The 16318-nt window shown below is 44.1% G+C and overlaps 3 protein-coding genes across 3 annotated transcripts in view; 1 reads left to right on the top strand and 2 right to left on the bottom strand.

The window, feature by feature from the left end:
* The window catches only part of LOC121929725, a 106995-nt gene extending 104829 nt beyond the window's left edge, over nt 1-2166 (bottom strand). The window contains exon 1 of the mRNA XM_042465586.1: nt 2105-2166. The gene's annotated coding sequence lies outside the window, so the exon portion shown is untranslated. The remainder of the gene's footprint in view (nt 1-2104) is intronic.
* Nucleotides 1-16318, bottom strand: part of LOC121929719 (alanine aminotransferase 1-like) — a 102082-nt gene that overhangs the window by 63177 nt on the left and 22587 nt on the right.
* On the top strand, nt 7949-12382 carry LOC121929729 (fucolectin-like). The gene is made up of 3 exons (XM_042465590.1): nt 7949-8080; nt 10484-10778; nt 11627-12382. The coding sequence occupies exons 1-3, from the start codon at nt 7990-7992 to the stop codon at nt 11787-11789; spliced, it is 549 nt and encodes a 182-aa protein (XP_042321524.1). The 5' UTR covers nt 7949-7989; the 3' UTR covers nt 11790-12382.

Raw genomic sequence — 16318 nt, 5'->3', positions numbered from 1 at the left:
CCCCCCCCGATCTGAAAAGAGCCCTGGAAGATTAAACAGGGTCTTAGTATATAATCGCCTTCAGGGAGGCTTTTATACAAGGGGTCTTTTCCATTTATGCTTTTAAACTTTTGTATGTCTTATGCAAATTTGTATCGTTTTATTGAAAGTTTTTTTAATAATAATAATAATAATAATAATAATAATAATAGTAATAATTAAAAATGATGTGTGGTTTATGAGCTGAGTTATGAATTGGCAACAATCAATGTTGAATCAATGGGATTTATGCAAGCATTGACCCACAAGTCAATTATTGATTCAGTGAGGAAAAAAGCAGAATATCAATCAATCTATTATTATTATTATTATTATTATTATTATTATTATTATTATTATTGCCATAGAAATAAAGCAATACGATTCAGGATCCTGTCTCAACCCAACTGTCAGATGACTCCCGAGTCCAGTTTTTAAAAATCCCAGTTTTATTTTGGATGCAAGTATAAACCCGGAACGACACAAAATACATAAAACAATGCAGGATTGCAGGAAAAAGTCACACTAAAAGAACTTACAGAATCAGATGAGGAAAAAAGGCAAAGGCTGGCGCCAGAGGTCTCCGCATGAGTTGCAAAACTGGAAGAGTTTCAAAAGGGAAAGGCACATCATGCAATCTTTTTTAGCAAACGTTGTCCCCTCCTTCTAAGCCTTTCACTTACGCACACTAACAGTGACCTACTGTATTTGAATAATGATGCCTCTTCTCTTGAAACGATTGGCTATTTTAAAATAATAATAATAACAATAATAATAACGACGATGATGCAATCCAGGAGATTCGTGTTTCTGCAAAGAGCAGCGCTTTCTAAAGCCTTTGGGTTTGGCTAGGAGTGCAGTCTTACTTCCTAAAAAGTGCAGCTGACCAGAAGCTCTCTCTTCTGCCCAGAGCCAGAAACAAGTTCCTCTTTCCTTGTCCAGGTTTCTGCTTGCTAGCCATCTGTTTTCTGCTGGGAATCATAAGAACGGCAATACAAACCTCAGGAGTCAGCAACTGATGCAATAGGACCCCGGACATACTAAAACAAATGGCAGTGCTTGCCCACAGAGAAATCATACTTGCCCATAGGGAATCATTGGAGAATACATAGGTCCCTTGCCTTGTATGGTTCAGAGGTCTCTGGAATACTCTTCTTAGCTCAGTCCAAAGACATGTAGCTTAATGCACAATCCAACTGTGTGATGTGGCAGCCAAAAGAGCCAATGCAATCCTCGGCCGCATCAAAAGGTGCATAGTGTCCAGATCAAGGGAAGCATTTATCTTATTTATTTAGGGTAGTAGTATCCCACTCTCTTCCCTTCACCTGAAATACTTTCTCCAGTTCCGGACACTGCAGTTCAAGAAGGCTATTGGCAAGAAGGTGTCCAGAGAAGGATGGCCAAGATTATCAATACTCCAGAAACCAGGCCATAAGGAGCTGGGTAATAATCTTGTCTTTCTCTGGAGATGCCAGCCACAGATGCTTGCAAAATGTCAGGAAGAAACTCTTCTAGAATATGTCCACATATCCCCCGCCCCAAAACCCACAAAAACTATGGATGCCGGCCATGAAAGCCTTTGACTTCACAATACTCTTGTCTGCTTAACTCTGGCCAGCAAAGGGCAAGTGACACTTAAAGCCCAAGTGATGAGATGTCCTAAGCGCAAAGGAGGACAAGGCACTGCAAAATGTAGTAACACAAGAACAGAGGACCAAAATTAATGCCAGTTCAACTCTAATGCATTGATTCAGTGACTTACAAAGCCAAACTGTCTATTGCAACAAACCGGCGTTTTGTTGTACCGTAGCACTACCTTCGCTGTTGCAATTTCTTAACAAAGTCCTTCTTTTAGATCCTTAGTGGGAGATGCATAGAAGCAATGGAGAATGCAGGAAAGAAGAGACGGCACATCTGGAATTATTAAGCTGTACCATAGTCTTCTTCAGTCTTCCCATAGATCATAATGCAAATAACAATAACTAACAAACAATTTATTGTATACATTATATCAGTACAGCGTCCTATTTCCATATATTGCAAATGTCACAAAACAAAATTATTTTTATATAAACTTATGACTTACCCATAAAACTGACTGACCGTCTTGGTATACAGTATTGCTAGGGTTTGCCCTTGACTTTCCCAAGATGCTGCGGGCTATAAATAAAAATTATTATTATTATTATTATCATTATCATTATCATTATTATTATTAACACAACCAGCTATACATTTCTTTCTTCTTAATCATGTTCTTTGCTCTAGAAACCAAAATCCCTTTGTTACTACACCTTGTGCAATTATAATTAAACAGAAACTAATGTTATACACACATTTTGCTCCCCTTCTCAATCCCAGGTTAAAACCTCTCCTCCAGCGCCTGGGAATCGGTTGGGAGAGGCCCAGAGAAGGAGACGGAGGGATAGAAGTGGCATTTTCCCCTTTCCATCCTTCATTACAGGCCCCTATGTTTTACCCTCCACTTATCCCTGGTTCATATCAAAACCCATGCTTCTGACCCTGAAACTTTCCCTTGACTTATGCATGAGGTCAACTTGTAGACAAGTATATACGGTACCCTGGATAGTGAAGTCTACAAGCATTTACCTATGTGATCATCAAAGTAACCTAAACTGAAAGAATCATAGAATCATACACTCCTAGAGCTAGAAGAGACCCCAAGAAGGGCCCTGATCCAGTCCAACCCCATTCTGCCATGCAGGAACTCCCAATCAAAGCATCCTCAGAGAGAGATGGCCATCCAGCCTCTGCTTAAAGACAGCCTCCAAAGAAGGAGACTCCACTATAATCTCCAAGGAAGGAGTATGTTCCACTGTCGAACAGCCCTTACTCTCAGGACGTTCCTCCAAATGTTGAGCTGGAATCTCTTTTCCTGGAGCTTGCATCCATTGTTCCTGGTCCTGTTCTCTGGAGCAGCAGAAAACAAGCAGAAAATTGCTCCCTCCTCAATATGGCATCCCTTCAAATATTTAAACAGGGCGATGATGATGATGATGACTATTATTATTATTATTAACAACCTTTATTTATAAAGTGCTGTAAATGAACACATACAATCTTTTTAATCAGACGGTTCCCTGCCCTCAGGCTCTCATAGCACCTCTTAACCTTCTCTTCTCCAGGCTGAACATCCCCAGCTCCCTGAGTCTCTTCTCATAGGGCTTTATGTTTTACAGACCCTTCACCATTTTAGTCTTCCTCCTTTGGACGGACGCATGGCTCCAGTATCTCAATGTCCTTTTTGAACTGTTTTGCTGAGAACTGGACACAATATTCCAGATCAGGCCTGGCCAAAGCAGAATATAGTGGCACTGTTACCACTCTATTGATAATAGAAGGATGGAGCTTGTATTCAAACTCCAGGAAAGAGAATCCACCTCAACATTAGGAGGAACTTCCTGACAGTGAGGGCTGTTCAACAATGGAAGATGCTCCAGTCTCCTTCTTTGGAGGTTTTCAAACAGAGACTGGACAGCCATCTGCCTGGGATGGTGGGTTCTGCTGCGTGGCAATGGAGGGCTGGACTGGGTGGCCCTTGGGGTCTCCTCCAACTCTAGGGTTCTATAATTTTATGATTGGTAAAGCTAATGTTTTGGTATTTGGTGATCACTGCTTGCCTTTGGCTCAGGATCCAAATTGCAGCAGCCACTGAAGGGAAAGCAGTCAGTCGAAACCAAGGGAATAAACAGGTGACCAGGAGGAGGAAAAGTGCCTTCCTTCCTGGAATGGACAGGTTCAAGCGTGGCAACAGCCATTCTTCACCTGCGTTGGACCATAACTTAGTAGGAATCATTTCCATCCCTGAAGGTGGAGCCAGGAGGCCTATAAAAATGGTGGCTCAGAAAGTTACAGGACTCCCTTTTTCTTCCTGGAGGCAAGACCTCTGACTTGAGAGGAGGAACTTTCCCATTCCCCACGCACTGTCACTCCCATCATCCCCTGATTGGAGCTCCACTTCTGGACTGGTAAAGTTTTGCCTTACCTTCATCTTGCTTCAAGCCACTACCTTTAATTTTGTTACTTCCTCAGTGTGTGTGTGAGAGAGAGAGAGAGAGAATGCTATTGCATGAACTGTGATTTTCCTGTTTGCAGTTAGGGGCCATTCAGACTACCATTTACCCCAGATCAGAACCCAAATTAACCATCGTTCCTCATAGGGCTTCATGGTTTCCAGACCTTTCACCATTTTAGTCTCTCTCCTTTGGACAGATGGCTCCAGGTTCTCAATGTCCTTTTTGAATTGTTTTCCCCAGAACTGGACACAGTATTCTAGGTGGGGCCTGACCAAAGCAGAATATAGTAGCACTATGACTTCTCTTGATCTAGACACTATACTTCTATTGAAGCAGCCTAAAATCAAGGACGTAGCCAGGATTTTGGGAAGGGGGGGTCAAGACTAAGTGCCACCATTTTGAGAGGCTAAGAGTCCCCCCCCAAGACACAAAAAGAGGGTCGAGCGTTTACCCGCGACACCTTGATGGCACCACTTTAACTTCCATTATGGCTTCGTGCAATGGAATCTTGGGAACTGTAGTTGAGTCATCTGTCAGGTGCCACAACAAACTACAAATCCCAGCATTTCACAACATGGAGCCAAGGGCAATTAAAGTGGCATCAAACTGGATTGTTTTTTCAGTGCAGATGCAAACTGAGTCCTTCCTCTGAAGGTGTTTACATCAGATAAATTCAGCTCGATAAAGCAAAGTGCAGCTGCTCAAGCAATGAGCGGCAGCCACTCTGTTCATGCTCAGAGGCACTCTGCTCATGCTTTGAGACACTGTATTCCAACATCTGAGCTGAGCTACGAACCCAGGCTGCATCCACACATTTCATTCCCACTTCCAAGAGGGATTTTTAATTTTGAGACACACACACACACACACCTTTTAATTCCAAGACCTATCTATCTATCTATCTATCTACCATAATTTTTAATTCCAAGCCATTATACGTTCCTTTCTTTTTATATTAAACAAACCCCTTTAAGAGAATCCTATTTTGGGAGAAAGGCAGGGTATAAAATCAATCAATACAATATTGTGCAATAGTCCATCGGTGCATGGCTTGCATTATAAGACTTTATACCTTTATACCTTTAAAAACTATTAAAATCACAATAGGCTCAGAGTGCTACAGAATCATGGAATCATAGAGTTAGAAGAGACCCCTAGAAGGGCCCTGATCCAGTCCAACCCCATTCTGCCATGCAGGAACTCCCAGTCAAAGCATCCTCAACAAATTATGTAATGGAGGTGTCCATCTACATTGTAGAAAGATATACTATAGATTAATGCTATGGAAAATCACCACCTTGAGTCGGTATATTGGGAGAAAGGCGGGATATAAGAAAACAACAACAACAACAACATCTGGGTATTGTAGTTTTGTGAGACATTTAGCCTTCTTTGTCAGAGAGCTCTGGTGGCACAACATACTACAAATCACAGGATTTTCCATAGCATTAAAGTAGTGTCGAACTGGATTATTTCTGCAGTGTGCAGCCTTATTAGACTGCAGTTCCCAGCAGTCTGTGGTGCTGCTGGATGATGGGGCCTGCAGTCTAGCATTGCCTGGAGCAGGGCCATAGGACTCCACAGCCCCGATTCATCATCTTAGATTGATTCCGTATGTTAATTAATTGATCATAGAATCATAGAGTTGGAAGAGACCCCACAAAGGGCCCTGATCCAGTCCAACCCCATTCTGCCATGCAGGAACTCTCCATCAAAGCATCCCCATTGACATGCTAAAAAGGGGCCAGCTAACTGTATTTTATTCTCTTTGTCTTTTAAAAAAGAGAAAAAACAAGGCTGGAAGGAAGCCTCTTGCCTTTCTGCATCACAGACCTTCCTCCTCTTTTTTGTTGTTGCAAAAATCCAGAAATGACTGTTTTTGAAAACCTGAGTCCATTCTCAGGACAAATGTCCAGAGTAGAGTCTGAGTCTCCTTTCTCTGGACTTCCAAAACCCCAAACTGACCCTGAGAGCATCTGGTCTGACCCCCAACTCAAGGAAACTTGGAAATCCTGAAGGTTTAGATCAATGACTGAATGATTGAATTATACAAGGCGGCATAGTGGTCTCAGGGTTTTGCTGAAGCTCAGGATGCAGAAGCACAACATTATTTTAAAAATATAGTGCATTAAATGACCTTCAGTCTATGTCTATGAGATGCATATGAGACATACATGGATCCCATGATCTCCCAGTATAATATCCCATTAGACATCATACTGTATATCAATATACCCAAATCTGAAAAACTCCAAAATCCAAAATACTTCTAATCCTCAGCATTTTGGGTAAGGGATATTATTATTATTATTATTATTATTATTATTATTATTATTATTATTATTATTATACTATATTGTACATGGATATAAAGCTAAAAGTTAGAAGTCACCTTTTCCTTCTTTTCTTCAGTTCTCCCTGTGGGAGGAAGGGGGGGAGGAGGAGGAGGAGGAGGAAGCAGGACTCTGAAGGAAACGAAAGCGAATCATAGGGACTCCCTCTCTCTCTCTCTCTCTCTCTCTCTCTCTCTCCCTCCCTCCTCCCTCCATTAAAGCCACGGAGAGGGAAAAGAGGAACTTTTGTTTTGTCTTTCTTCTGTTCCCTCGCCATGGTTTTAATGGAGGGGAGGGGGGAGGAAGGAGCTTGCACACCCCCAGGGCCTGATAGGGGGGGGTCCCAACCCCCCCTGGCTACGTCCTTGTCTGTTTTATTAATACTAGTCGTTGTTGCTGTGTGCCTTCAGGTCATTTTGGACCTATGGCAACCTATGGCTGGGTTTTCTAGGCAAGTTCCTTCAGAAGGGTTTGCCTTTACCATCCTCTGAGGCTGAGAGTGTGCCACTTCTTGCCCAAAGGTCTGAAGAGCAAACTTTGCTTTTGCCATTGTATATAAGGGGCACCGTTTTACCATTCCATTGCATTTACTGGAATTTGAGCCTCCATGGATTTTGGTATCTATGGGTGGATGTGTGTCCTGGGACCAAACCCCAATGGATACCAAGGGCCCACTGTAGTGGTGGTGGTAGTAGTAGTAGTAGTAGTAGTAGCAGTGATAATAATAATATTCCATTGTTTATAATGGGACATGAGCCTCCATAATAAATAATAAATAAATAAATAAACTGTTTATTTATAGCCCACTTTTCCTTTGCAGATCAAAGCGGGTTACACAGAAGTACAACAAATGTACAATTTTGCAAACAGTATCCATAAAAAACCCGAACAATACAATAATACAGATTAAAAACAAGATAAAAAGCTTACAGATCGTGACTCCTGGAACCAAACCCCAGTGGATACCAAGGGCCAACAACAACAACAACAACAACAACAACACCCATTGTATTTAATGAGACATGAGCATCCATAGATTTTGCTATCCATAGTGGGTCCTGGAACCAAATCCTAGCAGATACCAAAGGCCTATCATCATCATCATCATCATCATCATCATCACCACCACCACCACCACCATCCATTATATTTACTGGGCCTTGAGCATCCACAAATTTTGGTATCCATGGTCCTGGAGCCAAACCCCAGCAGATACCAAGGGCCCATGATGATGATGATGATGATGATGATGATGATGATGACAAACCATTGTATGTAATAGGACTTGAGCATCCATGGATTTTTTTATCCATGGAGGGTCCTGGAACCAAACCCCAGTGAATACCAATAGCCCACTGTAATAATAATAACAGCTCCATTGTATTTAATTGGACTTGAGCATCCACAGATTTTTGTATCCACAGGGGTTCCTGGAACCAAACTCAGTGTAAATAAATCCATAAGGGAGTGCCAACATGGCTTTTGAGGCTCAGAGCCTCTGCCCTTGTGGGCACTAGTGCTAATGGGCAGCCTGCCCCATCCATCCCTTGGGCACCAACCCTGGCACCCTTTCATGGCCCACTCTGCTTCCCTTTTGCAGGATGCTCCACATCTGGACTGGGATACTGGTCCTGGCACTGCTGTCCAGGGATGGAGAGGCCCAGAGCTGCAAGCCAGGGGTGCAAGAAGTTGGTAAGGACTGGAGAAGGGCAAGGAAATTGTGGGGCAGAGGCTCTTCCAACCGAAAAGATCTTCCTTATATCTCAGTTCATCTTGGTTCCCAAAGCATCCTATGCATGTGTTCTTCCCATAGCTTGGAAGAAGTTACTCTTTCTGGATTACAAGTCTCAGAATCCCCCCCCCCCGCCGAGCCAGTGTGCCCAGTAGCTATACTAGCTGGGGGATTCTGGGATTGACTTTTCTCAACCCCATTCCTATACCCTCCAGCATTTCAGAAATTAAAGCTGGGGCGCATAGTCAAGATGGCAAGAAATATTGATGAAGAGAAATAGACAATCTAGGAGAGACTGCAGCAGTTTGCTTTTGCTTGAGTCTCCTGGGAAGGGAAAGACTGCACTTCACTGCCCTATCACTGCGTTAACTGAGTACAAACTAGTCTGCGGCAATGGAAGTAAGCTGAGGATGATGGGATAAAGTGAGGGGAGGATGGGACATCTTAACATCTTGATTTCTGCAATGCACTCTACATGGGGCTACCCTCGTGCTTGGTCCGGAAACTTCAATTAGTTCAGAACATGGCAGCCAGACTGCTCTCTGGTGCATCCAGAAGAGACCATATAACACCGATCTTAAGATCGCTCCACTGGCTGCCCATCAGTTTCCGGGCCCAGTACAAGGTGTTGGTGATCACCTTTAAAGCCCTAAATGGCTTGGGTCCAACCTATCTTTGGGACCACCTCTTTCCATATAATCCTCCCCACATACTTAGATCCTCAGGGAAAAAACTGTTACAGCCTTGTAAAACTAGGCTGTCTATGACTTCCCAAGGGACCTTCTCAGCTGTTGCTCCCAGATTGTGGAATGGCTGCCGGACAAGATCCGTCATATTATCCCCCTAAACAGCTTTAAGAAAGCTATAAAGAAGACAGGCCTTTCCTGAATAGTTCTCTGGCCATCAGAAGGAAAATCTAACTGCTGACCTCTGACTTCAACACAGTTTATTGAATTGTTTTTAAAGTATGTTTTATGTTTTAAATTCTACACTGTTTAATTGTATTTTAAGGGGAGGTTGGGGCTTTGGACTGTATATTTTAACCTTGTAAGCTGCCCCGATTGCATTTTGTAGAGAGGCAGGATATAAATAAATATTATTATTATTATTATTATTATTATTAGCAGCTGGGAAAGTGAGGTGGCAGAGCATTAACTGAGACCATTCCTGGCAAATTAGGGGATGGCTGGAGACAACAAGGCTCTCATCGTCCCCTTTTGACCCAGGTTCCCAATGGTTCTTGTGAAACCTGTCCATGGCCTAATCTTAGCTGGCAACCTCCCCAAATCCTGCAGAATTTCCCAGGCAGTGTGTCCATCCTAAAATCATAGACTCACAAAGTAGGAAGAGACCCCAAGAATGGCCATCCAGTCCAACCCCCTTCTTCTGCCATGCAGGAACTCTCCATCAAAGCATCCCTAACAGAAGATGGCCATCCAGCCTCTGCTTAAAGACCTCCAAAGAAGGAGACTCCACCACAATCTCTGAGTAAGAGTATTATTCCACTGCCAAACAGCTCTTACTGTCAGGAAGTTCCTCCTAAGGTTTGGGTGGAATTTCCTTTCTTGTAGCATCCATTGCTCCATTGTGTCCTATTCTCTGGAGCAACAGAATAGAAGCTTGCTCCCTCCTCAATATGACACCCCTTCAAGTATTTAAACAGAGCAATCATATCACCTCTTCTCTTCTCCAGGCTAAACATCCCCAGCTCCTTAAATCGTTCCTCCTAGGGCTTCATGGTTTCCAGACCCTTCACCATTTTAGTCGTCCTCCTTTGGACACATGGCTCCAGTTTCTCAATGTCCTTTTTGAATTGTGTTGCCTAGAACTGGACACAGGATTATTCCAGGTGGGGCCTGACCAAAGCAGAATAAAGTGGCACTGTTACTTCTCTTGATCTAGATTCCATACTTCTATTGATGCAGCCTAGGATTGCACTGGCCTTGTTAGCTGCCGCATCACATTGTTGACTCATGTTCATCTTGTGGTCCACTTGGACTCCTAGATCCCTTTCACATGTAATCCTGTCAAGCCAGGTGTCCCCCATAATCCTATATCTGTGCATTTCATAGAATCACACATTCATAGAGTTGGAAGAAGAGACCTTAAGGGCATCAAGTCCAACCCCATTCTGCCAGTCAGAAAGACATCCCATCACTCTCTGTGTCTTATACCTGTGCATTTCATTGCTCCATGCTGCCTGGGGCATTCTGGATGTCCCTTCCCAAACCCTTTCCTGTTCCCAGGGGGAACATATTCTCTGCGTATTTCCTGGCCATTGCTGAGAAGGAAGGAAGGGAGTCTGGGGAAATGTGGCCAGTTCCTTCTCCTCACCTGGCATTTCTGCCTCCATCTCTGTCCAGTTCCCAACCTGGCCAAAGGCCGCCCGGCCTTCCAGTCCTCCACCTATGAGTACACGAAAAGCCTTGCGGCAGACAAAGCTGTGGACGGGAACTGCCACGGGCATCTGGACCACGTTGGCTCCTGCACCCACACCAATGGCGACCTGGAGCCCTGGTGGTACGTTGACTTGGGAGACCACTATGCCATCTTCGCTGTGGTTGTGAAAAACCGTGAGGAATGCTGCGGGGAGAGATTGCGGGGAGCCGAGATCCATGTGGGAGATTCCGTGGCAGAGAACGGCAAGTTCAACCCCCTGTGAGTCCCACTTTTGCACTCGGTTGCACAATCTAGAATCCTGTTAGTGACTTAGGCGCAGGACAGACGGGCATGATAAGGCACCCTCGTCACGTGCGAGAGGCGATGCTTCCAGACGCCCCTTGCCCGTCGCACATGACAAGGGCATCAAAATGGCAGCGCCCTGTACAGATGGGCGCTGCCATTTTGATGCGACAGACGCTTAGCGTCTGCACGTCACGGCACCATAATGATATTGCGAGTGCGCTATTGGCTGCTTTTTGCGGGTTCTTTTTGTGGTGCGAGGAAGCTGCGTGGTTTGTTCCTCGTGCAGAAAAACAAGGCACAGGCAGAATGCCCTTTTTGGGTGCTCTGTATTGGACCTTAGGCATGCATTAGATAGATAGATAGATAGATAGATAGATAGATAGATAGATAGATACTGTATATACTCATTTGTAAGTCTAAAATTTTTAGCCAAAAATTGACCCCAAAAATCTGTGCCGACTTACCCAGGGGTCCATGTAAATAGGAGCCATCCCTGGGTAAAAGGCAAGAGCGTAATCTGTCCTGGAAGCCGCTCTACTCTCTCATCCACAAACAGTAATACTGGCTTGAATTTTGTAAATTCTTTGGCACTGTTTTCCTTTGCGTTATCCTTTATAAATCCTTTGTTAATACATCCATAAATTTTACCCTTGACTTATCCATGGATCATATCAAAATCCATCATTTTGGCCCCAAAACGTGCCCCCGACTTATACATGAGGTCGACTTATAGACTGGGGTCCCTTCCGGCTCTAGAATCCACGAATGGCCCCCAGTCTGCAGATGCCCCTTGGGCTGACCAGCCTTTCCTCCCTCGGCAGATGTGGCACCGTCATGGACACCAGCCTGGGCTCCATCAGCACCGTCCGCTGCCATGGGCTCAGGGGACGCTACGTGACGGTCATCATCCCCGGTCGGTCTGAGGCCCTGACCCTCTGCGAGGTGGAGGTCTATGGGATGAAGGTGGAGGAGATGTGCCGCTGACCACTACCCCTGGCATCTGTAGACTCAAAGGAATGAGACCTTGCCAATGAACACCTTTCCTTAAGCAAAAGGCCTTTTCTCTTTGAGGTGTTGCATTGCTTTACCTGAACTGGTTTATTTTAAAAGAGCTTTTATCTTTTTAACAATGGCATTTTATTCTTTTATGGTGTGATTTGTTTTACTGCCAGAATAGTTTTATTCTCAGTAAGTTTTTAATTGTGTTGTTCTTTTAAACTGTGAGCTAAAGTTTTCCTTCCTTATCCACAGATCCTTTATCCACAGATTCAACCTTCCATGGGTTGAATGAATATATATATATATATATATATATATATATATATATATATTCCAAAAAGCAAACCTTGATTTTGCGATTCTGTATAAGGGACACCATTTTACTATGCCATTGTATTCATTATTTTGGTACCTATGGGTAGCAAACCCTTGCAGATACTAAGGGCTTTCCGGGGGGGGAGCAGGAAAATAATAATAATAATAATAATAATAATAATAATAATAATAATGTGAAGTTGAAGGATTTCACGGCCAGAATCCATAGTTTTTTGTGGGTTTTTCAGGCTTTGTGACTGTGTCTTGGAAGAGTTTATTCCTGACTTTTTGCCAGGATCCAGCCACAGATGCTGGCAAAACGTCAGGATCCAGAAAATAATACTACTACTAGTAGTAATAATAATAATAATAATAATATTCAAAGACACAGATGTGTCAGTCTGGAAAATCAGTATGCAAAGGGATCTCGTAGCCCCTTTGAGACTGAGGCTGCATCTGCACTGCAGTACTAAAGCAGTTTGACACCACTTTTTAACTGCCCTGACTCCATGCTATGGAATTCTGGGAACTGTAGTTTGCTGTAAATGTCTCACAAAACTGCAGTTCCCAGAGTTCCATAGCATTTGACCATGGCAGTTAAAGTGGTGTCAAACTGCATTGTTTCCGCAGTGTAGATGTAGCTAAACCGCATGATTTCTACAGTGTAGACGCAATAAGTGATAGCCAAGGCAAGGGCTGCGCTAGGCCAGAAAATCCACTAGATGGCAGCAGAGGATGCTTGCAGCAGGTTTGGGAGACTGGCCAAAAAAGTAAGAGGCCACAATGCAAGTGTTGAAAGGGGTTCCCCCCTTAATTTCAACCCAATGGACACAGGAAAGGGATCATTTAAATCTTCTCTGAAGATGCCAGCCAAAGATGCAGGCGAAAAGTCAGGAATAAACTCTTCTAGAACAAGGCCACAGAGCCCCCAAAACCCACAACAAACTAATACTTTAAATGAGAGTCAATCAAGGGTTTGTTGCTAGAAAAATCCAGTTTAAAGCCTTGGTCTTGCTAAAAGTTCCAGAAGTACAGTATCTTGCAATCCAACAAGGCAGTTTAACAAAGATACGTTTGTCGGAAAAGTACGGTTGAGTACATAATAAAATACAGTATATGTAAATAAACCATATGAAATGACTTGATATTTGAATGTTTGTAATGTCCTAGATATTGGTTGAACGTCCTACATTTTGTGATACTGTGTCTTCCTTTGGACATCTAGGGGTCACCTTTTGCTAGACTGTTAAGTATATGAAAAATATGTAATGTAACAGGGCAAATAGGATCCTGGCAAATAACACTTATCAACAGCTAAAATGATAACAGTAAAGTTAAATACTCAATAATGTTTGTGCCATATTTTATTATAGTTTTGTTTTGATTGTTGTTAGGCACCTTTAAGTTGACTCTAATCTTTGGTTATATTCTCCTAGGGCTTTCCGGTTAAGGCATGTCCAGCGTTGGCACCCCCTTCCTCTGAGGCCGAGAGAGTGTGACTTTTGCAAGGTCACCCAGAGTGTTTCTCTGGCTGAGCATGGATTTGAACCCTGGTCTCAGAGTCCTAGTTCAGCGTTCGAACCATTATGTCAGGCTGGCTCTCCATTGCCAATTGTTCTTGTGTGCCTTCAAGTTGTTTCCCACTTATGGAGACCCCAAGGGGGGCTCTTATGGAGTTTTCTTGGCAAGATTTGGGTTCAGTCTGAGGCTGAGAGAGTGTGACTCGCCCAAGGTTGCCCAGTGGGTTTCATACCCAAAAGTGGGATTCGAACCCCAGTCTCCAGAGTAGTAGTCCAACACCCAAACCACTGCCCCACACTGGCTCTTGTTTGAGTATAAATGCCCCTACAGAATCATGTCCGATGCAAAATGGCGTTTGGTCGCACACGCGGCATCTTGATTCATTTGCACACAGTTGCAATTCCATCCAAGGGTTGCATAATAGCACAATTAATGTGCAATTTCACACAATATGCAACCCCAAGGTGGGATGTGTCAGCCATGATGTGGCACCGATAATGCAATGTGCTTTTTCACAGAGCTAGAAGAGATCACAAGTATGATAAGTCTTTGCGAGGATTGCCTGTTCCAGCCAAACAAGAACACAGAGATTCCTGCTTTGTGTCCTCTTGCCTTTTTGGTTGTTCCTAGCATTCATCTCTCAGCCGGGAGCCATAGACCTCCAACTCGCAAAGGGTCAGGTACTCGGTCCGGCCAGGAATAACGATGCTCACATGGCGACCTTTGAGTCCGTCGCAACAGATGATGCTCAGGGACCCAGCGCTGCCATTGGTGACTGTCCCACAGCTGCAAAAAAGAAAAGCAAGGCAACCAATTCCTTATCAATTCCAAAAAATGTATTCCCTTCCCAATATTGTAAAACCTGTGGATGACTTACAATCAAATCAGATTAAATCATTTAAAATATCAAATGGGGAAAAATAACTTAATACATGTTAAGAAGTAAGATATGATAGCCCTCTTTAAGTCTTTGAAGGGGTGTCATATTGAGGATGGAGCAAGGTTGTTTTCTGCTCCGCCAGAGAATAGGACACAATGAAACAATGGATGCAAACTACAGGAGAAAAAGAGATCCCACTTCAACATTAGGAGGATGACATTATGACCTCAGTTAGATTCCTGTGTCTAGTTCTGGGCACCACAATTCAAGAAGGATATGGACAAACTGGAGTGTGTTCAGAGGAGGAAACCATGAAGCCCTCTGAGGAGCGGCTGAAGGAGCTGGGTATGTTTAGCCTAGAAAAAGAAGGTTCAGAGGGGACATAATAGCTGTGATGTATCCAAGGCTTTTAGGTCCTCTACAGACCAGAAAGAAGAGCCGGCGTGGGGGCATTGTGAATGCACACCGGCCACCCTGACTCTGCCCCCACACCACCCACCTGACCAGAAGGCATTTTGCAGCTTCTTTTTGCACCGGGGAAAGGCTGGATCTAGGTTTGGCATGTAGTTGCCACGGCACCAATCTGGCGAGGAAAGAGACCACTCCAAAGGGGTGTCTGTTGAGCCCCAAAGTCCAAAATTCAGGTCATGTCTCAAGTCTCCACCCTTCAGGTCTCAAGCTGAGTCTCAGGTCCTTGCAAGACATTTCCAAATCAAGTCTCAAGTGGAATCTCAAGTCTGGGAGCCAACTTTTAGCAAACAAACAAACAAACAAAAAGGAAGCATGGTGCATTTCTTGGAGGGAACAGCTAGGGTTGCCATACGTCCGGACCTCCAAACCGGGAAAATGTAGGACAACATTTTCAAATGTAGGACACATTTTTTTGTGTGTCCTACATTTGAATGGGAGCCTCGCTGAGGGGAGGCTTTCCTTTGCTGCCTGGGCCCCGGGCCTCGCCGCGATTGCGGCGGGGAGCAGAGCCCAAGCGGCGAGGGAAAGCTTCCCTCGCCTTGCCATATCGTGCCTGGGGCGGGGGCAATCCCGGGGCGGGACCGTGCAGACCCGCCCCAAACCGGGAAAGTCCCGCCCCCAGGCGGGATATGGCAAGCCTAGGAACAGCAAATGCATTAGGCAATAGACTTGAGGTGGGGATTGTGGTCTGCTTGGCAGCCTGTCTCTGCTGCACATCTATCAAGCTATTGAAAAGCTTTATAAGGATCCTTCCGCCTCAAGAGCATTGCCTAATGCATTTGCTGGCCTGATTCCCACTACCTTTTAAACCAGACCACAAATCGGCTTGAATTAGTTCAAATGACCCTGGTTCCCACTTGAATCAATTCGCTGAAGTGATTCGGGGGGGGGGGCTTCCCCTAGACCCATTTAACCCATGTCTTTTTGACGCTGATGTTTTCCACATCTTCTTGGATAAATCGATTCTGCACAAGTGTGAACCAGATGCAGATTGGAATCGCTTTAAATTTGCCCATTGCTTCTTCCTGGAACGCCGAGGCTTCTCCTGGTATGGGTTCCAGGCGTATGCTGGACGCCGCGTAAGGTGCGCCTGTGTATAATGCGGGTGCACTGTATGTATATAATGTTATTATCTGTGTTTTATTTTATGTGTTTTATATGTTATAAATCAAACGTTTTAATTATTTGAAGGGATGTCATACTGAGGATGGAGCAAGCTTGTTTTCTGATGCTCTAGAGACTAGGCCTAAAATGGTTCAAAAAGGGTGAATATGTGCTGAAATTGCCCCCCCCCAACCTCTAGGGACCATTTTGGTACCAAAATGAA

The sequence above is a fragment of the Sceloporus undulatus genome, chromosome 4 (genome assembly GCF_019175285.1).
Source record: "Sceloporus undulatus isolate JIND9_A2432 ecotype Alabama chromosome 4, SceUnd_v1.1, whole genome shotgun sequence".
NCBI lineage: Eukaryota > Metazoa > Chordata > Lepidosauria > Squamata > Phrynosomatidae > Sceloporus > Sceloporus undulatus.
The sequence above is the reverse complement of the archived record's forward strand: the minus strand, read 5'-3'. Positions and strand labels throughout refer to the sequence as shown.